The sequence below is a fragment of the Oreochromis aureus genome, linkage group 17, assembly GCF_013358895.1.
Source record: "Oreochromis aureus strain Israel breed Guangdong linkage group 17, ZZ_aureus, whole genome shotgun sequence".
Classification (NCBI taxonomy): domain Eukaryota; kingdom Metazoa; phylum Chordata; class Actinopteri; order Cichliformes; family Cichlidae; genus Oreochromis; species Oreochromis aureus.
The window spans coordinates 31651221-31676683 of NC_052958.1; the positions used below are offsets into that span (position 1 = coordinate 31651221).

At 40.0% G+C, this 25463-nt stretch overlaps 2 protein-coding genes across 2 annotated transcripts; both read left to right on the top strand.

The window, feature by feature from the left end:
* Positions 1–854: 854 nt before the first annotated feature.
* tm4sf18 (transmembrane 4 L six family member 18) lies at positions 855–9983 on the top strand. Its single transcript, XM_031733766.2, has 4 exons — positions 855–1115; positions 4227–4295; positions 4798–4940; positions 8847–9983. Exons 1-4 carry the CDS (start codon positions 936–938, stop codon positions 9043–9045), a joined length of 591 nt encoding a protein of 196 aa, XP_031589626.1. The 5' UTR covers positions 855–935; the 3' UTR covers positions 9046–9983.
* A 921-nt stretch (positions 9984–10904) lies between these two features.
* Positions 10905–25154, top strand: LOC116315484 (ceruloplasmin). Its single transcript, XM_031733811.2, has 24 exons — positions 10905–11210; positions 13042–13286; positions 13378–13590; positions 13850–14023; positions 14109–14200; positions 15300–15462; positions 15553–15691; positions 15781–15920; positions 16511–16651; positions 16738–16782; positions 16882–17096; positions 17642–17792; positions 17945–18157; positions 19805–20009; positions 20569–20708; positions 20898–21026; positions 21261–21367; positions 21452–21507; positions 21608–21679; positions 22823–22914; positions 23024–23163; positions 23247–23303; positions 24716–24821; positions 24910–25154. Exons 1-24 carry the CDS (start codon positions 11050–11052, stop codon positions 24933–24935), a joined length of 3222 nt encoding a protein of 1073 aa, XP_031589671.1. The 5' UTR covers positions 10905–11049; the 3' UTR covers positions 24936–25154.
* The last annotated feature ends 309 nt before the right edge of the window (positions 25155–25463 follow it).

Sequence of the window (25463 nt, forward strand, 5' to 3'; positions counted from 1 at the left end):
TAAATTGTATCAAAAGCTTTACGGCCATGACTGCTTACCCTATAGTGTGGAACCCTATAATACACATTTTGCATCCACCGATCACACAAACACTGCTGCTGTTGTCCAGTGACAAAACTAGTTTACTTGTTCACAGATTTGAATAAGTTTTCACCTCTTTTATACTTTCAATTGCATTTTTTCTCATTATGGGAAGACTGGAATTTTCACTCCCCTGATATACTAAAAGTCTACACCACCATGCAGTTTTAACCAATAAATAAAATAATTTGAGCAGCACCCTACATACCAGCTAATACCAAAATAGATGTGGTAGGAAACTCAAAAAGTCCATTCTCAGCTAAGGCTGATGCTTTGCAGTCCTGCAGGTTTTTAGACAGCGATCTGGATTCCCACTAAAACTAAATATTATAGACTATCCCAGATTATGGATCTGCTCTTATGATTAAGTCACTCTGAGGGAAATTGGTTCCTTGCTGTGTAAGTATAAGAGTGCTCTGTAAGACCCTACTATCTAAGAGGCTGTGGGAAACACACACACACACACACACACACTTGTGGGTTTCTTCATTTTTCTGCCAGAGTTCTATTGGGTCACCCTCCAGCTTCCTGTGAGTGTGTGCTCCTCATACGTGTGTCATGGCAGAACCTTCTCAGCAAAGGAGGGAGAATCTAACACACTAGCAGTTACACACACACACACACACACACACACACACACACACACACACACACACACACACACACACACACACACACACACACACACACACACACAAACACCAGGGTCTTGTCACTTATTTTCGTTTCCTGCCTCCCCAGCTGCTCTGACCCTTCCCTCCCCTCTTTCACTAGGTCTCTGCCTTCCTCAGCCCATTCTAGCTCTCTCCTCTCCACCCTGTGGTTGTGAGCGTGGATTTTTTGGGGGGTGAGCGATGTGTTGTTCTGTGGGTTTTGCCAGGTCTCTGGGCCTGGCTCTGTTGCCTCTGGCCCTTTGCTGTATTGTGGCAAACCTGCTGCTGCTGTTTCCCATGGGAGAAATCACCTACATTAAGCAGGACCGCTTGGCCAGCTACATCTGGTACTTTGGTGGCCTGGGAGGTGGGGGGCTGTTGGTGAGTAAAAAACACAAAAAACCCCTATTTGATCATCTTCTGTTATAGCATTTTGTATTTGTAAGATTATAGTTTAGGGTTTAAGTTTGATTGCATCATCAGATATCTGGAGGTTGAATCAGTTTTTAGCTTCTAGTCATGGTGGTGACATATTTAGGGAAAAAAAGACTGTCCTCAAAGATTCAGTTATTTAATACTTTGTATTACATGGAGAATAAACACAGTGGAGTAGTGAAGAAAGAATATACTCTTCAAATTTTAATCATTATTGAAATAGCTTAGCTCAACAGTAAGCTCAGAATGGGCATATTGCCAATCAATAATAGAAAAATTAGCTAGTTATTTATGTATATTATCTGTATGTACGACATTATGAAGTTTTAGACAACACGCTGTCTAAATGCGCCAAAATAATTGATCGTAGTAGGGTTTGTTTTGTCATTTTTTGCTGTTTCAACGGTTGGCAGCTGTAGTGGAGAAGAAGCTTGTGCGTCTGAGGGTTTATTTGTGTTCCATTTGATGAGCTGTTTCTAAAAACTGTGAATTCACATGGTATAGAGTTCAATGTCCTTTTACTAAAAGTTCAGCTTGGATGCTATATAATAAGCATTTTTTTTTCGTACTGTGGAAAATTTAAAATATGAGGCAGCAATGTGATTTGGGACAGATGCCAAATGGTGTCTTTATCTCCGTTAGATTAGGTGAAAGGGTGAAATTCAGTGATTCTCAGTGTAGTGAGATTTCCTTTTCATTTGTAGCCAGCCATCGTTTATCATGAATCATTTTCACTGCCGTGTGTAAGAAGCATTCTCTCACCCGTGACCATGTGACTCTGAAACATTACTCAGTTAGCAGATGAAATCCTTTAAAAGCGTGATTACAATAGCTGGATGCTTATGTCACCTTCCTGCCTCCCTCATTCAGCAGTAAGTGCAGGAGGTGCTGGCACATGAAGTCAGTGGCAGTGCCACGGTGTGTAAGAGTGCCTCGCTTTTGTTGATAAGTTGATACTATTCAGACCTCATTTATGCTTTCAGCTTGCTTTTAACTTCTACTAAATTAGTTTAGTTGTTGTTGAGAGGATTTTGGTTGAGTTTTGATTTTACATCAAAAGTTTGTTAAATTCCAGTCGTTTTCCCATCAGCACCATTCAGACCGAGTGTTTGCAGTTGCTCAGTGAGAACAATGGAGTTTTGTGTGCATCCACAGTTAATCCGTCTGCTCTGCATGCCGCTATTCTGATGGATTTATGCTCGGACTGAGCAGAAAGGGGCTGTTCTTTTAATTTGGTTTTGTGGAGGAACAGAGGAGAGACTGTCATTTCCCCCCCAGACAAGACCAAGTGTGTTAATCAGCAGAACACGTGCACATTCTGAGTAAAACAAATATGCTCAGACTGTATGTGAAAGTGCTCAGAGTTTGTACATGCTGTAACATCAAGACTTTGTGAAGAACAACACCATAAAGACAGGATGTTGTGCATTCCACTATCGCCCTTGCTTATGTTTCTGATTTTTCAATTTGGTCTTAATTGAAATGTTCAAGCTGTCAAAAACAGGCACCACTTATGGCAGGTTTTGAACCTTTTGAAACCCTTTCTTTTTAAAAAAATTTCTGAGTGTGATGAGTCTGTACGGCGGCATTGATAGCTGGTGCTATGAAGGCCTGTGAAGTTATGAGAGAGAGAACTTTAAACCTTTAAATCCTGCATAGGATAAAGGAAAGAAGCCTGAAAACCATACTGACTTACACTGTATATTCTCACTTTCCTGCTCTTTCTCTGTAATATGTCACATCTTTAACTGCTAAAAGGTTCTCAGTTTAATTACTTTTAAACAAGCCTTATAAAATACTTATGAAGGGCAATCTGACTAAAATCCATCTTGGGCCTCTTTGTCTGAGCATGACTTTTAGTCTGAGTTTGTGTTAGTCTTTCTGTGCTACTCTTATTTTTTCCCTCTCTGGGCTTTATCTTTCTCTGTGGAAATGACCAAATGCCGAGAGTCAAAGAGCAAACTGAACCAATCAGGGAATAATCTATTTTTGGGTTACTCCCTTCCTCTCCCTTGCTCTTCTGGCTTCCCTTTTCCTTCTCTTCCTTTCTCACTGTGCACCTCCTGCCGCTGCGTGTCGTCAGCCTCCCCTGCTGCCTCTGTTATAGGAAGGGGCTTTAAGGGGGACGTCCAGGATGTGGAACAACACTCTGATCCCTCTCTTTGTTTCTGTGCATGCGTAAATGTGTTAAACCAGGGGAACCGCCTTTCCTCTTTCACGATGCAGTAGGAGAGCAAAAGATACCGACACAGGGAAGAGGAGGACAGAAAATAAGGGATGAAGAAGTTAAAAAGTCGATTCCTGAAACAGACATATGTTGGATTGCCTTTAGTTCTTGAGTTGTACACACAAGTACACTATGTGGCAGCTGCCGCAGTTCACACTGCACTTTATATGGCCTGTGCTCATGTTTGCCTATCTCAAATTACTCGTACCATTAGGACACAGAAAGGTCCGTCATAAAGTTATGTTTAATGTGCACTATTAATTAACTCCAGCTATAGCAAAGTGTTTCTCTCTGTTAGGGCAGATGAAGAGAGAGCAGGTTTATTCAGTGGAGGTTGGCCGTTTTGTTTTGGAGTCAAAGATTGCACAATATGTATCATTAAAGTCACTTTGAATTTAGATCTCAGGGAGAAGAGTCACATTTTTCATCACCTACATGAAGCCAAGAATATCTCTGAGACTAACTCCCAGTTAAAAAACTAACAGCTGAATGAACATTACAGCTTCACGCTGATTGTGTTGAATAAATGTGATTCGTTGTTAGGTGACATTTGTACAGTATTTAGTGCGGCAACATGACATTTAAGGATGGAGTGTGCTACATGTTGGCTAGATTGCAAAGCTCTTTGAGAAAACCTTGTGGTATATGCTGTATGAATGAAACACAGGATTTGACTTGTAAGCGATGATCAACAGTAGGTGGCAGTAGAGATGCTGGTATAGAGCACTGAATTACTCTGGCAGCTCCTAGTAACCAACAGCAAAGCTTGCTCTCATTGGGTGTTATTAATGGTCAATAAAACAACTAACAAATACTTTCTGTGCTTTTAGATGCTGGTTCCAGCTGTTGCCTTCACCACGCTGGGGAAATGTAGTTGCTGCTGGAATGAGAGTTTAATGGTAAGAGACGTGTTAAGCGGTAAATAATGCTTAAAAATCTACAAAGGAGACGCTGTGCTGCACAGAAAATTGTGTTCACAACATGCAGGCCGTCATTTCCAAACTGCCGGCTGCCATTTTCATTTTCTTAAATCTAAATGTTTTCCTGTGTCTTTTTTTCTCACCACTAGCTTGATTACAACGATAAAGTTTTTAAGCGGCCAAACACTGTGTCCTTATAAACTGAATGCTAATTCTAAGCCAGCTATGATAACTCAACAAGGCCCCCATTGTTAGGTAACACTCAACAAAGTAAGCTTGGCTCACACCCTTCAGGCCACAGGCACAGCTGCAGCTACGTGTGTGTGTGTGTGTGTGTGTGTGCAGCAGCTGCCTCCGTATCTCATTTATGAAATGCATAAGTGAAGCAGCTTTCATTCACGCATTCAGGCAGAAATAAAGCTGTACAAAACACGAAAGCACGTGTTAAAAAATCCCTTTGTGTGCTGCTCTCCCTCTGTAGATGTGTGGGTCAGTGTTGGCAGCTGTGGTCGGTCTGGTGGGGTCTGCCTACTGTTTCATCTTATCAGGGTATGCACTCCTGCAGGGCCCCCAGTGCTTCACCTCGTATGGATGGTCGTACCCCTTTGCAGACCAAAAGGGGAGGTAAGGATACATCCTAGCGTTTTGTGTATGAAGATGTAGATACATGCATAGGTGCATATTTTGTGCGGCTTTGTGTAACAGTATTTTCGTTATCAGTTAATGGTGTCTATTCGGTTTATTATTTCAGCTGTCTTACGTGTTCTGAAAGATTATCATTATTTTGAATACAAAGGTGATTTTTAATATAGATATCTGTATAAAAACAAAACAAAAACAAACAGAAAACCAACTGTATTTTTTTACTGAGCTTTCTGGTATAGCTGAAAGATTTGTAACTCTAACTTATAATGCTGCAACACTGATTAATGAAAGAACGATTATCAAAAGCATGCTTTTATAGAGAAGCTCAGGGCTCGCAAAATCGCTAGCCCGACGTCCCGGGGCTAGCGATTTTTCCAGTCGGGCTACCAAAATCTATCTCAGCCCTGCCCGTCGGGCTATCATAGGAAGGAAAATATATGTCCATGCTTTTGCATTCTTTCGAAAATTTAGCTGAGTAATTAATTCATTGGCATCGATGAGCCACTGTCAATATGTGACATATTGAAATCGCGTTTGAATTTGTGCTTGTTTTTTGCTTTCACTTTATGATCGCGCGAACGGTGTGTAGAGAGCGGCAGCACTGATTGGTGAGTGACGATTAATTGCGCACCAATTCCTCTGACATCGTCTTATCACTCATTAGCTTACTATTCAAACGTGACAAGTGAAATCTCCCACAGCAAGCTTAAACATGTGAGAGGTTGATTGCGCAGAGAATCGCTGACCGTTATGTAAGTACGTGTGTAAAAGCAGCAGGATTTACGCCGGTATTTTAGTTCTGCTGAGCCAAATAAGGCTGTCCACACGTACACGGGTATTTTTGAAAACGGAGATTTTCCGTTTTCGTTTTAAAAAATAATCCCGTCCACACGTAAAGGCAGAAATTAAGGAAAACGCTGCTAGGAACATGCCAAAGCAGCAGGTGGCGCTATATTCCTAACCGTGTAGAAATGTTGGCCAATCAGAAGTCTAGAAGCCTCGGTGGGAAATAGTAAACAAAGCTGGGGCATAGAAGCAGAACCGAGTCGTATGTGTGGAGGGACAGCAACTGTGTGTGTATGTAAGCATTTAAACACTGCAGAGAGTAAAATTAACAGTAAGAGTATTGTAGAAATTCATTTCACCGAAACAATAACGTGGCGCACAGTGTGACGTCAAAAAAGGCGCACACCTTTGACGCTGCGTTTTCTCCGTTTTTCTCGTCCACAAGTAAATGCAAAAACGGAGTTTTAGAAAATATCCACCCTGGCCGGAGTTTTTAGAAATCTCCGTTTTCAGTGACCGAAAACGCCGTTTACGTGTGGACGAAAGGTGCAAACGCATAGAAAAATCTGCGTTTTCAAAAATACCCGGGTACGTGTGGACGTAGCCTAAGACAGGTCAGGGTGAAGAAGGCACAGCCAAATAAAAGCCGACCACAAAACGGAAAGGTTATGACAAATCAGACTATGAGGCAAAAAGAAAGCTCAGCTTTTTTGGTTTCATGGACAAAAGAATTTATGTGGCTGGAATATGACGAGCTAAATAACATCATGTTCTGCCGGGTGTGTCGTGAGTTTCATTTCATTTGAGTCTACAAGCGCCTTTGTAACTGGGACCAGTAATTTTAAGAAAGACCCCATCAGAACCCATGAGAAATGCATTATTGCCCAGTCTGCAATATCTTTCCCAGAACAAACAGCAATTGCAAAAAACATACTAAAAATAAACCAAGCACAAGCAGAAGTCCTGAAAAATCATTCAAAAGCGTACTATGTTGCAAAGAGTGAACCACCATTGGCCAAATTTAGCAGTCTTTGCAAACTTCAAAAAGCAAATGGCCTCGATCTTGGTTCCCCTTACCTCTTACCCGTGACTTCAGTGGAAATTTCAGATTCAGGATCTGACACAGACTGATTCATGTTCGACACAGTTCTTACAAGTTCATAGAAATTTCTGTTCAATTAGAACCAAGTATTTGAGTTGATGATTGTAATTTTTATACAGTTGTTGTGATTTGTATTTTAACAACTTTCGGATTAATTTTTGTTTCCTTTACAATATTATACTTTAATGTATAATATTGTAAAGGAAACAAAACATTAAAAAATTGCTCTCTTTTTTATTCGGGCTACTTAAATTTATTTTGGGCTACTAAAAACTGAAGAGTGCCTGCCCGAAGGGCTACCAGGGATTTTGAAATTTTGCGAGCCTTGAAGCTGTGAAAAGAGATTATATCACATGCATTATTATTTATGCATTATTATTATGTATTATATAAGGTAATTAAAATACAGAAGATCAGCCACCTTCAGTTGTGGGTCTCTGCCTTTACGTTTTTCTCCATTAACTGAAAAGCATGCTCTATTGGGATGAGATCAGGTAACTTGAAGAATACCCCATTTGTTTATCTTGAGAAAATTTGCACTGTGCATTTGTGCTGTTCAATTAGTTTTGCAGCATTTAGCTGAAGCTGAGAAGAGAGTATAGCCATTTACTGGTATAGTCTAATCTGGCATTTTTGCTGCATAACCAGCGGTTTGCACATCACTGTAAACCCTCTGTTTCTATATATAAAGGCATCTCTTGACTATTGACTTGGTTAGATGTTGTGAAGTTGATGTTTTTCTAAAATATAAATAATTTTGTCAATAATTGTATCATATACTTTAGTTATCGTCTGTGGCCTTTCAGGCTGAAATAATTTGTGCATTCATTTCTTCTAAAAAAGCACCAGATTGTTGATTTGACTACTCTTAAAGTTTTTGCTCTCTCTCTGATAGTTTATTATGATTCTGCAGTCTACAAATGACCTCCCTCACTTGCACTGGCCTCCCGTGAGGCCTCGTTTTTAAAATTAGAGTAGGAAAGCTTTCAATTTAACACTTTGAATGAACTTATCACATTTTTCTGCTTCATTTATCAGTTCGCCTCAGTTTTATTTATGTAGCACCAAATCACAACAATAGTCTCCTCAAGGTGCTTAACCCTTTCACCCATAGTGGTCACTACAGTGGACAGCTATTCAAAGGCTGTTTTCTTGTATTTGTGTCAGTGTTGATGGTATACTTGCACATAAACCACTATATTGGACACTGATATGTCACTCCATATTATACCCTGCCACCCACTGGTCGTTTAAATTTTTGCAGAAATCTCTCAGTCAGAACATGGTGTATCATGTTTAGGTTGAAACTAGTGAGCTAACTTCCTACTAACTTCTAACTCCGTTAACTATAATAAATTCCGTTTTCATGGATGCCTGGATGTTAAACTTAATTGTTACACCTGGTAAAGCAGCAACGCTGATCATTTTATTAAAGATGAAAGAATTTAGACAGTTTTTGGGACCTGAAGTTGACGGAGTTTTGGACCCAGATTACTCCGCGAGGCTCCTGACTATGGTAGCCGTAATGCTCCAACAATCCATCAAGCGGTGCGGCTTCGTAGCTTACCAAAGTCGTACTAAAACATTTTTTGACAAATTTTTGAGTGCTGTGTACCACATAAAACCGGTTTGAGGTCAGTAAGCACAACCAGATTTCATACATAAGGCGCACTGTTGATTTTTGAGAAAATGAAAGGATTTTAAGTGCGCCTTATAGTGCGGAAAATACGGTACTTAAGAAAATGGGCGACACTGGGAAAGAAAAACTCCTTTTTAAGAGGAAGAAACCTCAGACAGAACCAGGCTCAGGTAGGGGCAGCCATCTGCCATGACCGGGTGGGGGTGAGCATTAGGAGGTTAGATTTCTCCATTTGAGTCTTCGCTGCCTATCTGGAGAGAATGTAGCGCAACAGCACTTGTTCTAATTTTCTGGATCAGTTATGCCTTCACCAGTTTTTAATTTGCTCTTTGATAATCACACTTACTCTCTGTCCCAGGTATCTTCTGCAGCCAGAAACGTGGACACGGTGCCTTCAGCCGGTTAACATCGTAGAGTGGAACATCACTCTGCTGTGTGTCTTACTGGGCCTGGCAGTGCTGGAGTTCATCATCTGTCTCCTACAGCTGGGAAATGGCCTAGTCAACGCTGTCTGCCGGCCCTGCTGCTACAAGCAGGAGTACAGTCTTAATGCTTAGATTCACCTGCACAGACATACCACAGATGCATGCAGATAGAACCATAGCGTACATGTACAGTACATTAATGGACACAAGCACAAAAGGAAGTCTCCACACATAACCTCACTGCAACGTGTGTGCGTGTGTGTGTTTGATTACAGCACCACATCTCCAGTCAGCCAGGTTAGATTTGTAATCAATGTATTTTCAAGTTCTGAAATTAGTCAAAGTCACCAGTGGTGCCAGGATATGTCTGCAACAAGCTGTGTATATGACTTTTTTTTATTCCATAAGTAGGACATTGTAACTTACTTTGAAAGCAGGCATAGCAAGCCAACATGTACAGATAGCAAGAGAGGATCAGAGTATTAGGTTTACTGAAGTATAGTCTGTCAAACGTGGTGCACAGGCTTGCTCAGTTTCTTCACTGTTATTTTATGTTGTATGCTACACAGCTGTGTTAACATTTTTACGGCCTGAAGAGAACTATGTTAATAACGGAGTAATCAGTATCAAATCAACTGCCTGGTATTGTTTGATAATGTGAACATTACCTTCTTTGGGGTATTTCCTTTCCCTGGTTAATGGTGTTTTTGCAAGAAACAGTGCGTGTTGCCATGATTTTAGTCTTTGAATGTGCCGTCTTGGCTAAAATGAAGCACAGTGACGTGCCCGTCATGTCTAGATTTATTTTTGTGGTCCCAGGACTTGCAGTGTGTTGGATCACACGTGTGTGTGTGCGTGTATGTTTTTACATCTATTTTCATTTTCAGTATACTTTGTTGTAAAATTGTTGTCTTAATGTTTTTTAGATGCTAGTCCAGTGTTACCAAACATTATACATATATACATATATATATATATACACACACGCATATATATTTTAGTGGCATATTTTTATAATGTATTGTTTGTTTGTGCTTCCTTGAATAAAGACAAACAATTTCTGTTTTATATGTATGCATCCAGAGTTTTATTATTTTACAAACAAAAACAAAACAAAGAATCAAACTGTTGCTTCTGTAGAGGGGAAATATCCCAGACGCAAATGCAATCTTGTCCTTTGAAGTCAAAATGTGGATTTTTTTGTGTGCAGCTCCTGTGGTGTGTTGTAATCAATACTAGTGCTCTGAGTACTAGAGTTTCCAGAGTTGCCTGATACTGATATTTATCAGATTGAGTAACTGTTGCCTTTAACCCTGAGAGCCATGCAAATTGGTGCTCATTTTTTAGCAATGTCCCCTCCCTAAACTGTGTGCACAGCGACCGTTTTCTCCTTGTTCTGAGAACCTTTACACAAAGATAAATTAGGAATAGTATTAATTAATTATCATAAACTGACTTTTAGCAAAGTAAACGCACAAGTAGGAATGACTCCAAACACAGAGACATCTTTATTGGCTCAGTGAAATGAATCTGGTTGTGACACAAGGTCGTTTTCAACATTTAACCTCTTGCATTTAAAATCAAACATCGGTATTTACTCAAAAGTCCACTTTTACGTAACTGGCTAAATATAACGTCACTGGATTTTTTTTGCTGAACAGAAAAAAACTCCGATTTGACACAGATAAAAATCTTTAGATTCTTAAACGAAAGATGTTGATTTTTAAAAACTTAATTTTGAGCTGTAGTGAAAATCTGCAAGGGGGTAAATGATGAAGGTTAAGCCTAATCTCTTGGTGTTTGGATTTACGAGAACAAAACTGTTTGTGTTCTTATGCAAGTCTACCCTGCTGATCCAACACCTGGCAGTCTTTACTCTCTGTCGGTTTGGCTCGAGCACTGTCTGATGGTCAGTGACCCCCTCTGTCCTGCTTGGCTGACCTCAGCCTGCGAGTCATGTGACGCAGTATAAAGACACAGAGCGTTAAACGTCTCTGAGACACACTGATTGACAGACATCCAAGACTTTCAATTCTCTGCGCCGTGGGTCTTTATCTTCAAATTAGTATTAATAATAATTCAAATAAAAGTAAGAGTCATCATCATCACCACTGTCAGCTTTTATTTTGGACAAAAATGCTGAGGCTGGATTTAAGGGCTGTTTTGCTGTTGTTTTGTGTGGTAACATGTGTTTCTGGGATGAGACGAGAGTACTTCCTAAAGATAGAGGAGGTGTCGTGGAATTATGCTCCAACTGGGAGGAACATCATCCAAAACTGCTCAATCCAGGACGATGAGTAAGTGCGCACGAGACATTTCCCATTTTATTACAGTCATAAATTAATATGAAATAAAGAATGAAAATGTTTTGGGCACAATCCCCCCCCCAAACACGACATGTTAATATTTGCTTCAACAGCAATTGACACACAGAAATGATCACTTATGGGCAGCAGATTATAGCCTGTTATACAGTTATAGCCTGCTGAACGTATTGCACTGCATATGACAGATATATAAGTTTATTCACCAGGATATAGTTATGTATATTACTTCGTTAGAGTTATCCGATACTATGTCTTGCACTATCCTACTGTATATTACTGTACACTACTATTCTTATTGTATATATTGTATATCTTATATCTTATTCATCTGTTCCTCTGTCTCTCCTGCTGCTTTGAGCATGTACATGACAAAAGAATTTCCCTCGGGATAAATAAAGTTGTTCTTATTCTTATTCTTATTAATATGAAGACACTGTGATGAAAAAATGGCAACTATATATTTATAAATGTACTTTTTGGATAATATGGTATCCTGGTGTTGCTCATGCTGAATCACTGTTATGGGTTATTCGTTATTTACACGTGTACCACAGTGTTGGTACACGTGCTTCATCTTGTAGTCAAGGGACCAGACTTATCAGCTTAAAATCAGTTTTTGGTGATAAAAAACGACTTACTATTTATTATAGAGGTGGAGCGTAAACTTTGCTTGTGCTTTTGCAGCTGGCCTTTTGCACGTGTATTTGTAAGAGTTTCCCTTTATTTAATATTTAAATGAATCATGCAAACTTGATTCATTAAGTGTTATTCATTTGGAGCGAGAGGAAGGCTCGGCGCTGTTAGAGCAGTGTGAAAATTTTTATTCTGTCCTGTAACCCTTTCTTATTCTTGTAGCAGAATCTCAGTTGTGCTCCTCTATGAAAACCTACTGGGCTTCTTACGAAAAGATGAGAATCGAGCTGATCTGAACTTCACACGTATACAAAGGAGTTGTACCCGTTGTTTTACTGGTAGTCAAGTTACTTTTTATAGTGAGCAGATAAGTTTGAAGTCTGGCATTTTTACCCAATAAAACATTTCTGCATGTCTTTCCTCGACAGTCACTCTGTGTTTTTTTTCTGTCTTTCTTTATTTCTCCCTGTCACCGCTGTTATATCACATATTGAAATGTCTGTCGGGGAATGTATGAGTGTGTTGGATTAATGTCTACATCTAGCCTACATAGCAGGCTTTTAATATGCATCTCTACGCACAGACTCACACAGCGCGCGTAACGGTGTTACTCAACACGTTCTCATTCCCACATCGTAACCTACTAATGCGTCGGGAGTGAGAACGGTCTCGTTACTGCGATGCGCACAGTTACGCAGTTGAAAACTTAGTGACAGTATCATCATTAGCACTCAGCTGTGTTTTATGTATTATGTTCTTACACATCATATATCTTATTACAGGTGCTGCACACAGATTTCGGTATATTTGGGAAGTGTTCGCCAAAGTGCAGCCTTTCTCTTGGATAAATCGCGCTCCAGTCTCAACCCTACCGGTTATATCATATATTTTATGCTATATATCAAAGTATAAGCATATATCAAACATATAGATTCTTTTCCAGCTTCCCCTCTCTTATCTGATTTGCTGTGCTATTTCAGGAAGAAAGACGCTGCGCATTTTTGCCATTGGGACCTTAACCTTTTAGTAAATCTGACCCATGATGTCTTTTATGGAAAAAAGAGTGTTAGAGACACTCAGTCTCTCTAGAAGTTTGACGTGTTTTAACTTACATAATGACACATACACAAAACCACTCTCATGCATCTCTGCCTGAATCTCTCAACAGAGAAGCCTCCGTCTTTTTGAAGAGCGGTCCGCAGCGTATCGGCTCAACCTACAAGAAGGCTGTTTATAAGCAGTACAGCGACGCCACCTACAGGACGGAGGTGACAAAGGCAGAATGGCTGGGTTACCTGGGACCTCTGTTGATGGCTGAGGAGGGTGACACACTGATTGTCCACCTGAAGAACACGGCCTCCAGACTTTACAGCGCCCACCCACATGGTCTGAACTATACTAAAGGCAACGAGGGTGAGAAATGCACAAACGGATGTACTACTAGAGTGGAGTGGAAAGGTTAACACATACAATACGTGACTGTGTTTGTGGGTTCACTCTTCAGGAGCCCTCTACCCGGATGGCACGGGTCCAGAGCTGAAGCGAGATGATTCAGTAGCTCCTGGTCAAACAGTGACCTACGAGTGGACCCTCGCAGAATCCCACGGCCCAACATCACATGACAGCAACTGCATGACCAGATTCTACCACTCCCACGTCAGCCCGCCAAAAGACATCAACTCAGGGCTGATAGGGCCCCTCATCGTCTGTAAGAGAGGTACATTTACTCCACTAAATTTACTTAAGTACAACTTTAATATATTTTAATTTTAGTCCAGTTTCTTTCAGAGCCAAACATTCTAGTTTTTACTTTTGTTAACATTATGTAACTATGTTTACATTATAGATTAATAATAGAAAATAATAAACAGTTTTTAAAAACTTGTTTATTTTTATATTTATATCTATTTTTCATCCCCCTTTTTCTTTGTTTTGGAAAGTACTGCCTCTCTTTCTAAATGTCCTCTCCTCTGCAGGAACTCTGGACTTACATGGCGATAGTTCAGGAGACTACCAGTATGCTCTGCTGTTCATGGTGTCAGATGAGAACTTCAGCTGGTACCTGGATGAAAACATCAGGACATACATCACAAATCCTGCCAGAAACCTGAAGGAGGACGAAGACTTCATTGAGAGCAACAAGATGCATGGTGAGAGGAAGCATATCACCAGTGCGCACACTTACAAGCTTGCATTTGCATCCCTGCACCATTTTACCCTTGCTCTGTATTGCAGGTATTAATGGTTTGCTGTATGGTAATCTTCGTGGACTGAGCATGTGCCAAGGCAACAAGATCCAGTGGCATTTGTTTGCATTAGGCAATGAGGTAATCTATGTTATATTATCACATCTCTATTCTTAATATTACTGTTACCAAGAATATTTTCAAAATATTCAACTGAACATTTAATCTAAACATTTAGTTTCATTTATAATGTTTACAAACATTTAGAAGAATAGGTTGGTTCTTTTAGAGGGTTCCAAAGTGGATCATTTGCCTCTATCTCACCCTGTTCACACTGACCCTCCTCTTTATGAATCTTCTCTGTTGTCTTCCTCTTTCTCTCCTGCCTTTCCTTCCTCTGCACATGTCCATAATATCTCCATCTTGTCTCTTGAACTTTGCCTCCAAACAGCTTAACAGGAGCTGTCCCTCTGATGAGCTCATTTCTAATACGGTCCATTCTGGCCACTCCCAACAAAAATCTCAACACCTCCAGCTCGGCCTCCTGTCTTTTCATTAGTGCAACAGTCTCCAAACCATCCATCACAGCAAGTCTCACTTCTATCTTGGAAACCTTCCCTTTCACTCTTGCTGCTATCCTTCTGTCACAAATCACCCTGACACTCATCTCCAAGCACACTCCACCCTGTCTACACTCTCTTCTTCACCTTTCTTGTGTGCTGTCTGTTGTTTTGGATGGTTGGCCCCAGGTATTTAATTAAACTTGTCCATCTTCCTTCCCTCTACTCCTTGCATGTTCACCTTTCCACCTGCCTCACTCTCATTAACACACATGTTTCTGCTGACATTCCTCTTCTCTCCACCTCTGCAGGCTCTCTTCCACTAACTCTCGGGAGACAGTTTTTCAAAGACAGAAGGGGCTGTGGGCATTATCCTAATTTTTGCTAACTAAACCATGAGACACCTGCAAATACAGTCAGTCTCACAGCGGTTGTTCCAACCGAGTGCTTTCAAAGCTTCAGCTTTTTTAAGGATTTAAGTTTGCGTTGCTGAGACTGTTGCAGAAGTTTTCTACTGATAGTCTTTAATCAGATAAGGTTCAAGTTTAATAAAAATGTAAGCATGTGTTACTTTCTGTTTTACAGATTGCTTTGATTATTATTAGTTTCAGAATTGCAAAAAGGATTTCTAGTACATTCACCTCCTTGTGTAAAATTATTTAAATATTATTTATCTACAGGTGGACATGCATTCAGTTCATTTCCATGGTCAGATCCTGACCACTATGAACCATCATACAGACACAATCAGTCTTTTTCCTGCTTCTAGCACCACAGCTGAAATGGTAGCTGACAACCCAGGACACTGGCTGCTGACATGTAGTGTCAATGACCACCTGATGGGTGAGATTATGGATTACAATTCAGGGAAGGATACATTTCAGCACACTGATTAATAATGTATTCAGCATTGTTTTTTGTGCTTTTGTCTAGCTGGAATGCAAGCTTTATTTGAGATAAAGAAGTGTTTCCCCAATGTCCACAAGCCCCGGCCTCATGGAGAGCTGCGACAGTACTTCATCGCTGCTGAAGAAGAAGTTTGGGACTATGCTCCTACAGTGCCTACAGATGGGTTAGTTATTGTACAAACTGACAGGAATGTAGAGGTCTGCTGGTCTGTACAGATCTTTCTTAATTTGAACTTTGCTTTTGTGTGAGCAGTGCGGCAGAAACGTTTGTAACCCGAGGTCAAAACCGCATTGGAAGCCGCTATAAGAAGGTTCGCTATGTGGAGTACACTGACAACACCTTCATGACAAAGATGCTCCACAGCCCAGAAGAACAGCACCTTGGAATTCTGGGTAATTCAAGCTTGAGAGGTTTTGGAAAGTTTGATGTTGCTAAAATCTGGAAAAAAAAACACAACAACAAGGACCCCCCTCCCCTTCCTGCACACATTAACTCCCTTTTTTCCTGCAGCACAACCAAACATGTATCTTAAAGAAATAACAACAGTGTGCAGAGATAGCCAACCTGTCACTGTAAAATAACATTTAACCATTGTTACAATACCTTTCGAGCTATTGCGTTTGCAGACAGAATGACACAAGCGCACAAACGCTAACAAAAACATAACTGCCTCAGTTAATTACAGGTTTTTTGAATTAACTGCTTGTCAGAAATACAGTTATTGCAATTAAAAAGCACAGCAGAGTTGTGGAACATTTCCAAAAACTGCCTTAACTCATATTTGAACAAACTCATTTGGTTTAGTGTCTTAAACCATGTTGATAATCCCTCTAATTTTATGAGCTGTTATTATTAAAAACTATATTGCACCTTAACAGCATCTTATGTACAGTTATCCTAAATTTCTAGCCTTTTTAAAAAAAAAAAATGTGTTATTTAATTTGTAACTTTTTTATTAATCTTTGCACGTTAATGTTTCCAGGTCCTGTGTTGAAGGCTGAAGAGAAAGACACTATCAGGGTGGTGTTCAAGAACAAAGCCAGTCGGCCTTACACAATACAACCTCATGGAGTACAGTACAGCGTGGAACAGGATGGCACACTGTATCACAATGAGTTGGAAGGTTAATGCATGTACATTCACAAGTAATGCTATCAGTGTTAATATCTGTTTCATCCATCTGAACTCCTCTTACTTTCCTCTCTTCAGAGTCTTATACAGATAAGAAACTGAGGGAGCTGAAGAGGCTGCCAAGTAAGTGGAAGTCTGCAGTTGGGTACCATTTAGCATTTTGTTGATGCTTTATTATTGCTAATGAGAATTCTCCATTTCTCTGTGGAAATGCGTGAATAGGGGTGGTGACTCCTCCCCCTGCTGCTCTGGTCAGACCTGGGATGGTGCACATCTATGAGTGGATGGTGCCTGTAGGTGCTGGACCCGTAGAAGGGGAGGCTGACTGTCTGACCTATCTGTACTACTCTGCTGTGGACCCTGTTAAAGACACCAGCTCTGGACTGGTGGGGCCACTTCTCATTTGTCGACCTAAATCACTGAAGAAGGGAGTACAGGTGAGAGGAGAGACAAAACCCCCCCAACAAGTCAACATATTGTGTGGTTCAGGTTACAGAGCAAGTTACATCCTCCTGAATCTGGTATTATGAAGGTAGATATATTTGGAATATAATGATTCACACCAGGCTGTGCAGTGGACATATAAATGTTTTTTAAATTCAAATAGAATTATCAGTAAATTACACAGAAAATATTGATGAAACAGGACTTGTTCTGCTGGCCTGAAACAAGTGTCTTGTGTTAGACTGAAAAAATGTTGCAGTTACTCATAAGAAACAGAATGAATCTTCCTGACATCCTGATATTCCTGACAGTGGCATCCAAAGAGGCGGATCATCTTAAAATCAATAAAATATGCTTTTGGTTTTAGTCATCTAATATCCACGGCTCCTGTCTCCAGGCTGGAAAATCTCTTCCTAACCTGAGTGTTCAGTCCCACTCTGACATCACAGAAAAGAAAAAAAAAAGTTTTGTGGCCTTACTGGATTAATGAAGCAAAATCTGAAACATCTCCTCTTCACCTCTCTCTCTTTTCATGCAGAAAAACTATAATAAAGAGTTTCACCTCATGGCTACTGTATTTGATGAGAACCTGAGCTGGTATCTCGATGACAACATTAGGACTTTCACTACTGCTCCCAACACTGTCAACAAGGAGGATGAGGGCTTCATCGAGAGCAACAAAATGCATGGTGGGTATAGTGTGAAGTTTCATTTTAGTCACCACATGTAATAGTTACATTTGGGACAGTTACTATTATCAGCTAATGTCCTTTACTGCCTCAGCAATCCACCATAACTTACCTAATCCCTGTGTGTAATATTTCTGTGTAATTTTCTTTAGCTATCAATGGGTTCGTGTATAACAATCTCCCAGGGCTGACCATGTGTAAGGGCGATAAAGTATCATGGCACCTGTCAGGACTGGGGTCAGAGACAGACATCATCAGTCTTTACTTCCAGGGCAACCGTTTCATCTACGAGCAGAACAGACGGGACACCATCAGCGTATTCCCTCACATCTCACACACTGTCACTATGGAGCCGGACAGCATGGGTATGGAGCTTTCTACTCCTTCTCTTAATCCATCCTTAGGAGAACGCTTATTCATGTTGTTCTGTTTAGTTACACTTTAGGTGTGGCCCATGCATACAAAAAAATTAAAAGCCCAAAGTTCAAATTCAAATTAAATATAGAGGTAGATGGGTTGAATTGATTTATTGGCAACTACAGCAGCTGCCAATAGGAAACTTACATGAATTATTTGAAAAAAAAAAAAGCTAATTGACACTACTCTCTCTTTTATTTTAAACAGAATGGCATCACAACAAAAAAGATTAATCTTAAATAAAAATGTCAGACTATCTGCTGGTCTTACCTAGCAGACACATTGATTTACCTGTTTGTCTGTCTTCCTTCTCTCACCCCAACGCATTGTGGCAGATGGCCCCGCCCCTCCCTGAGCCTGGTTCTGCTGGAGGTTTCTTCCTGTTAAAAGGGAGTTTTTCCTTCCCACTGTCGCCAAAGTTCTTGCTCATAGGGGTCATCTGATTGTTTGGTTTTTCTCTGTTTGTATTATTGTAGGGTCTACCTTACAATATAAAGCACCTTGAGGCGACGGTTGTTGTGATTTGGCGCTGTAAGTAAAACTGAATTGAACTGAAGTTGCCATGAGAGCGGTTGTAAGAACCATTAAAGTGGACATGAAACACTAAATGTATTAAGGTTAATTTATCCCATGGAGTACTGCCATGTCTGTGAAGCTGGATTTAATAAATAAGTGCTTAAAGTTACAGTTTTTAGAGCATGTGTAGCGCCGTTTTGTCCGAGTAAAGAATGCGACATCACTGGGTTGGTCTAGTTGGCTGTTGCTAATAGTGTTACATTAGTTTATTAGCTAACTAAAGTAGTGACAGAACTGATGATTCAGTGGAAAACAAGACTAAAACTAAAAATCAGTCGAATGACCTTCATGCAGTTTAACGCCCAGTTCTACTGAGGTTCTCTCTTTTCCCAAGCACACACAAACAGTTTACAACGTAACGTATTTCTATGTGTGCATCATGCCATAAATATAAGTAGGTTTCCTACCGAAGCATGATTAGGAATCTTAACATCCATCAGCATGAGTCATTCTGATACAGAAGTCTGAATCACTGATGAATTTACATTTACAGCCTTCTTACTCAAAGACATTACGCTGAGGAAATGTGCTTAAGTCAGGGAGCTATGCTGGTGCATTTCTTTGATTTGTGACAGTAGCATTTCTTATTAGACTGACTCAGTGCACAAAAGCTGAAAGGTACTGTTGAAATGTTACATGTTTTTAAGGCATCACAGACTGTTAATCATTTGTTTTGTTGGATAGTTCAGTAAATGGGAATGATTTCAAAATGGAAAGGTAAACATGAAATACAATTACCCTTACTATGACCTTGGCCATTAAACCTTCAAGAAGTGTTGAGTGAGAAGACTTGAGAGCTAACTCCAAAAAAAAGACAAGTGTCATGGTTTGGTGCATTGCAGACTGATCTAGGAAGGTAAAAAAAAAAAGTGGTTTAAGTGTTAAAACCCCCCAAAACAAAACAACATTTGGACAAAACAACAAAACCAGAGAATATAGTCAAAAGAGCACATTTGTGTTCTATGTAAATCCAACAATCACATTGTGTATTACTGTATCTGCGTGTGTATGTGTTTCAGGTCAGTTCGAGGTGGTATCTGCTACAGTGAACCATTACCGTAATGGGATGAGGGCCAACTACACGGTAGAGAAGTGCAGCATACTTCATCGTCAGAGTGAGATGATGTTACATTCAAAAACCTACTACATCGCTGCCATGGAAATAGACTGGGACTACGCTCCAAACCGAACCTGGGAGGTGGAGATGTTCCGCGGCATGGAGAGGTATCAGCTGTAGGGCGCGAGCCTGAGAGCTGCCGTAGAAACCGGAGATACAAATACAGTATACCAGCAGCACATATATGTAACTCTTGTGTGTCCACCTTTATACAGTATACATCATGTATTACATGTTTACGTTATGAAGCTTATGAAACATTACAGAAAACAATATAACAAATTTAGTAAAATCTAAGGAAAAAGTGTCCCATTGTTACATGAATATGCTCCTTAACTCTAAATATGCAGACTTAGAGTACCTACACTAATTTAATGCATTTTATATTAATAAACAGTTTTTGGACATTACAGTAGGATCATTAAAATAACCATGGCCAACCAGTATTACATAGTAAAGTTTTTTCTGTATATAGCAGAGCACTATACCATTTTTAGAATATGAAACTGTCGTAGATTGCGGTAGGAGCGCTGAGAAAGAATTAAATAGTAATGCTAGCAAATTGAGTTGCCTTTGGTTGCCTCTTATATAACAGTGAAAACTCGTTATAGTGGAACTGCAACTGTTTTAGTAAATCAAAATGTGTTTGTGACTCTCTCGCTGCAGTCCTGCCCCCATCTTTCTGGACAAGCAGGGTGGATTCATAGGCTCTCGTTACAAGAAGGTCGTCTACCGACAGTTCACCAGTGACAAGTTTACCAAACAGGTCGAAAGAACAGCTGATATGGAGCACCTCGGCATTGTGGGTGAGTATATTGAAGAGACCACTGACACATGCTGTACAAATTCATATTTTTCCATAAAGTTTTTGAAGCTCTGACGAGTGGTGGTGCAGTAAAAGCCACTGATTGTGCTACATATTGTAAATAACACATGATTAATCGTGTAACGTCTTAAGCTCCAGTTGGTACTTAAAACATTTGCCTTCTCTTTAGGTCCAATGATTCATGCTAATGTTGGAGACAAAGTTAAGGTGGTTTTCAAGAACATGGCAACCAGACCTTATTCCATTCATGCACACGGAGTCAAAACAGAAAACCCCAGCGTGCACCAAACCCAACCAGGTACAGAAATGCCTAGAAATAATAGAAGCAGATGGAACAAAAGGACACAATCAATAAACAATTTCAGTCACTGTGTAACTTTTTTATGACTTCAGCAGAATAAATGTGTTTTTCTGAGAACATAGAAAGGGCATACAGTATTCCATCTACTCTTCTTTTTCTCTGATGGATTATGCCATGTTCTTAATGTATAAATGGTGTCCAAAACACTAAAAACTACAATGTGTTTCTCAGGTGAAATTCACACCTACACCTGGTATGTCAACAAGAACACTGGACCAACAACAGAGCAAGAGGAGTGCTCTGTGTCAGCGTACTACTCTACTGTTGATGTTGCAAAGGTACGATGATGTAGGCAAGACCAAACACAGCACAGGCACTAACAGGTACTCACAGACTTATATGTTGTCCCCCTGCCCCTCCAGGACCTTTACAGCGGACTGATTGGTCCATTAGTGGTCTGCCGCCGTAGTTGGGGCAGGTGAGTATCTACATGTTCACCTGCTTGATGTACAGCACAGCACACATTCTGTTTATGCAGTACCACATAATAAAGTATGATAAAATCTTTGCTCTTCCAGGACTTTAGGACTGAAGAAGGAAGTGGAAGAGTTTGCACTGCTTTTCCTGGTTTTTGATGAGAATGAGAGTTGGTAAGTAGCAGATAGAGTCCCTTTGAAACCTCTGCTTCCTCTATTCAGCGGGCAATACATGCTAAAATGACAAAAATTTGAAGTAACAGGGTCCACCCTAATTTCTTAGTTCCAATTCAAAATTACTTAATCCTCGTTAAATTCACATGTTCACACACACACACTGAGGGTTAATCGGGGGAATGGATGCAGCTGAGTTATGAGAGACAGGTGACATCAATCAGGAGAAGACACTTGAAAGTAAAACACAAAGCAAGGTAGCTACAAAAGTAGAATGGGGTATGAACATCCACCATAACTGAAACAAGGGAAGACTGACACGTGAATAAACAGAACAAAGGCCATTTCTTTGCCTTAGCCTGCTCGACAAAACCTAAAATTCCAGTAAGAGATAACCAGTATTATGATGGTGGTCATCGGCTTACTCTGTTAAGCAGTGATTTCCACTTCAGGCTCTGTATGCACTCAGTCACATGACTCCGGAGTCCACACAAAACGATTCCCATGAGTGTACCCTCCTGATAACTAGAGATGTTATCAGGTGATAAAATGCTGAACGAAAAAATAACATTACAATAAATTACAAATAAGACAATATGGAGATTGATTCTGCAGAAAAAACATTGATCTCTAATGAAAAAAAAACTTTAACCTGCACAAAACTGTAAAATAAACATTTTAATTCAAGTTAACTATTTTATCACCGAATGGGCTCTAAGTGCCTCTGTTTGTTTCTTAATAAGTAATCATAAGAAGTATATCAGTATGATAAGTAATTATTTGTTATTTCTTCTTTATGAAACAGAAAACTCTGACTTTAAGCTCAACACAGCTCGCTAAGCCATTAATCTCACTTTGTAGGACAGTCCTCAGTAGGACAGTGGTTACAACTCCAAATTTATGAACCAAACCCCCCCCCCCAAAAAAAATGAAACCCACTCCTAGAAAATCACAAAGTAAACAGAAACCAGAGCCTCAATAAAAACAGCGATCCAACACTAAATACTCAAATAGAATTCCAAAACAGAAACAGAGATCCACTCTGAGGACCAGGTGTGATGATTTGATGCTTAGCTGATTTTTTCTGCAGTGATGCCTGAAACAGGAAGGGCTGTATATTTATGACTGCTGCTTAAACTACAGGTATCTGGATGAAAACATCAGAGCGCAGATCAGGAACCCTCGCCCAAACTTAAAGGATGATGAAGACTTTATAGAGAGCAACAAAATGCACGGTGAGACAAACAGACACGTAGAAAACAGGATTTTTGAACTTTTTTGTTTTTTCATCTACACATAAAAATATATAATCTTTCTTTCCAATGTGTGCATGTTTGTGTACAGCCATCAATGGATATGTGTATGGTAACCTGAATGGTTTGAACATGGAGGTGGGCGATAAGGTGTACTGGTACCTAATGGGAATGGGCAATGAAGTGGACATACACACAGCACACTGGCATGGCCATAGTGTGGAATATAAGGTATTGAAAAATGATTCAAAAACACCCTCTCACACAATGACACAGTATATAAACGCAGTTCACAAATGCTCTTTTCTCTGCAGCTGGGTGGAGGTGCTCACCGTGCTGATGTGTATGAGCTGTTTCCAGCCACCTTTCAGGTGAGATTTCAAAAGAAGGGCTTCTTTGAAGAGCTTAGTCTTTCCTCTTTGACATTAAGGTCTGGCGCTTCACTTTAACACTAGCATGAAGGTGGATGACTTTAATTACATGAGGTCAACCATCCAAAGCAACAGACAGTGCACAGGAGAGGTGAAGAAGAGAGTGCAAGCAGGGAGGAGTGGGCGGAGATGAGTGTCTCTCTGAGTTTGGAGACAAAGTTAGAGAGACATGGCTAAAATGTTTCGGACATGTGCAGAGGAGGGATAGCTGATATACTGGAGCTGCCAGGCAGGAGGAAAAGAAGAAGTTCATGAGATGAAGCCAGATGATGCACTCTGTCAAACACTAAAGGGAGTAGCTGAAAGAAGAAGAAGAAAAAAAAAATCACACTAGTAATGTAAACTCAAAATCACAATCATTATGCACTGTACCATTAAAACTTAGTTTTCTAACATTATGAAATAAAAATGAAAAAGAAATGTGATTGTGAAGAAATTATAAATTCACAGAAATAATTTAATAAACTTTTGAAATTTTTCACACTGTTTGAAAAGTACAGGTGGCAGGAGAGACATTCATAAAATAGTCGTGAAACTTCATTTGTGGTAAATTCGTATGTAATTTAGCATTCCTTTAATTCGACCACTGTCATGTGGAAGATGAGAGGTGTGGACCCAAAAGCAGACACGGATGCAGGGGAATGATTAAACAGAAAGCGAGCCTTTATTTTGGCTGATGAAACACTAGAGAAACAAAAGCTCAGGGAAACCGAGAGAAGCGAACTAAACCTAAACTAGGTGAAGCTAGAAATAATAACATAGGGAACAAAACCTAACAGCAGGGAACATGGCAGATGAAACACTGGGAATGACAAACAGGTTTAATACGCAGACGCGCCAACGAAGAACAGAAGACACCATGCACTAAATATACACACAAGGTAAAAAGGAAATGGCACACAGCTGAACCTAATTAGACAAGACAACGGGAAGCAAAACCAGATATGTGAAACACAAGATCTACACAATAAAACAGGAAACTGGGGAACATGACACAGGAGTGAAGAATAGGCAGACGAGAGAGAGACATGGCGGACTGTGGAAACATGGATAAACCACAAGGAGGGGAAACAAGACACAACACACATAAGCACAAACACAGATAGGGGCAAAGACAGGAGGGGACCCTAAATGTATAACGGTAAACATGGTGGTAATCCTGAGGTTCTTCTAAGAATAATAAACCATCAGACAACAAGTCATAAAAACACAAGAAACACAAAATGTGGGTCAGAACCATGACAACCACCTTAAAACACAAATTTCAAGTAATTTATCCAACAGAATTAGAAGATTGAACTCTAACTGTGCGGCTATTGAGTCATGTGGTTTTCTACCTACTTTCTTTTCAGACAGTAAAGATGCGTCCTCAGTATCCCGGTACTTGGCTGCTCCACTGTCACGTCACAGACCACATTAAAGCTGGCATGGAAGCCATGTACACTGTTACTGAAAAACGTAAGGAACCAGTCTGAGCAGAAAAATTCAGGCAGATAAGAATGGAGGATGCTGTGTTGGTGATAACTTGTTTGTTTCTCTTTGACAGCAAAGAAGAGTGGAATCTTTGGCTGAAGGAAACGCGAGGGACGAGTAAAACGACGATGTCAGTGCCTCAGTTTACTAAATGCCTCCGTTAACGATGCATAGCAGAAACTTAACATGGAATCAAGCATTACCAACAGTTATTGTATAATAAAATGTCTTTTTTAATAATCATTTTTGCTCTGTAACATTTTCTAAAGACTGCCAGACTGTAGTGAAAAAATAATAAAAAATAAATTTAAAGTCAAAGTTACTGTGTTTGGGTCTCAGTATCAGTAGTCAGACAGCAGGGGACACTGTGGCCTTACAGTTCACAGTTATGGAGTCAATAGTCACAGCTGTCAAGATTGTCTGTCTGTGTGTGTGTGTGTGTGTGTGTGTGTGTGTGTGTGTGTGTGTGTGTGTGTGTGCAGTCTTTTCTTTTTAAGTATATTTGTTTCCCTGCATGCTGTGTGGTGCTGCTGATAGTTATGAGTTAAGAAAATGCGGAGCGATCTGTGTAAATTGTGTGCTGAAATCAGACCTATTATTCGCATGCATTTTGGGGGCACTAAATGT

Bases quoted from the DNA above. Each gene is read 5' to 3' on its own strand.
- tm4sf18 (XM_031733766.2), top strand. From the start codon at position 936: ATGTGTTGTTCTGTGGGTTTTGCCAGGTCTCTGGGCCTGGCTCTGTTG. The intron at 1,116-4,226 runs GTGAGTAAAAAA...CTGTGCTTTTAG, and splicing joins TGGGAGGTGGGGGGCTGTTG to ATGCTGGTTCCAGCTGTTGC. The intron at 4,296-4,797 runs GTAAGAGACGTG...CTCCCTCTGTAG, and splicing joins GCTGGAATGAGAGTTTAATG to ATGTGTGGGTCAGTGTTGGC.
- LOC116315484 (XM_031733811.2), top strand. From the start codon at position 11,050: ATGCTGAGGCTGGATTTAAGGGCTGTTTTGCTGTTGTTTTGTGTGGTA. The intron at 11,211-13,041 runs GTAAGTGCGCAC...ATCTCTCAACAG, and splicing joins TGCTCAATCCAGGACGATGA to AGAAGCCTCCGTCTTTTTGA. The intron at 14,201-15,299 runs GTAATCTATGTT...ATTTATCTACAG, and splicing joins TGTTTGCATTAGGCAATGAG to GTGGACATGCATTCAGTTCA.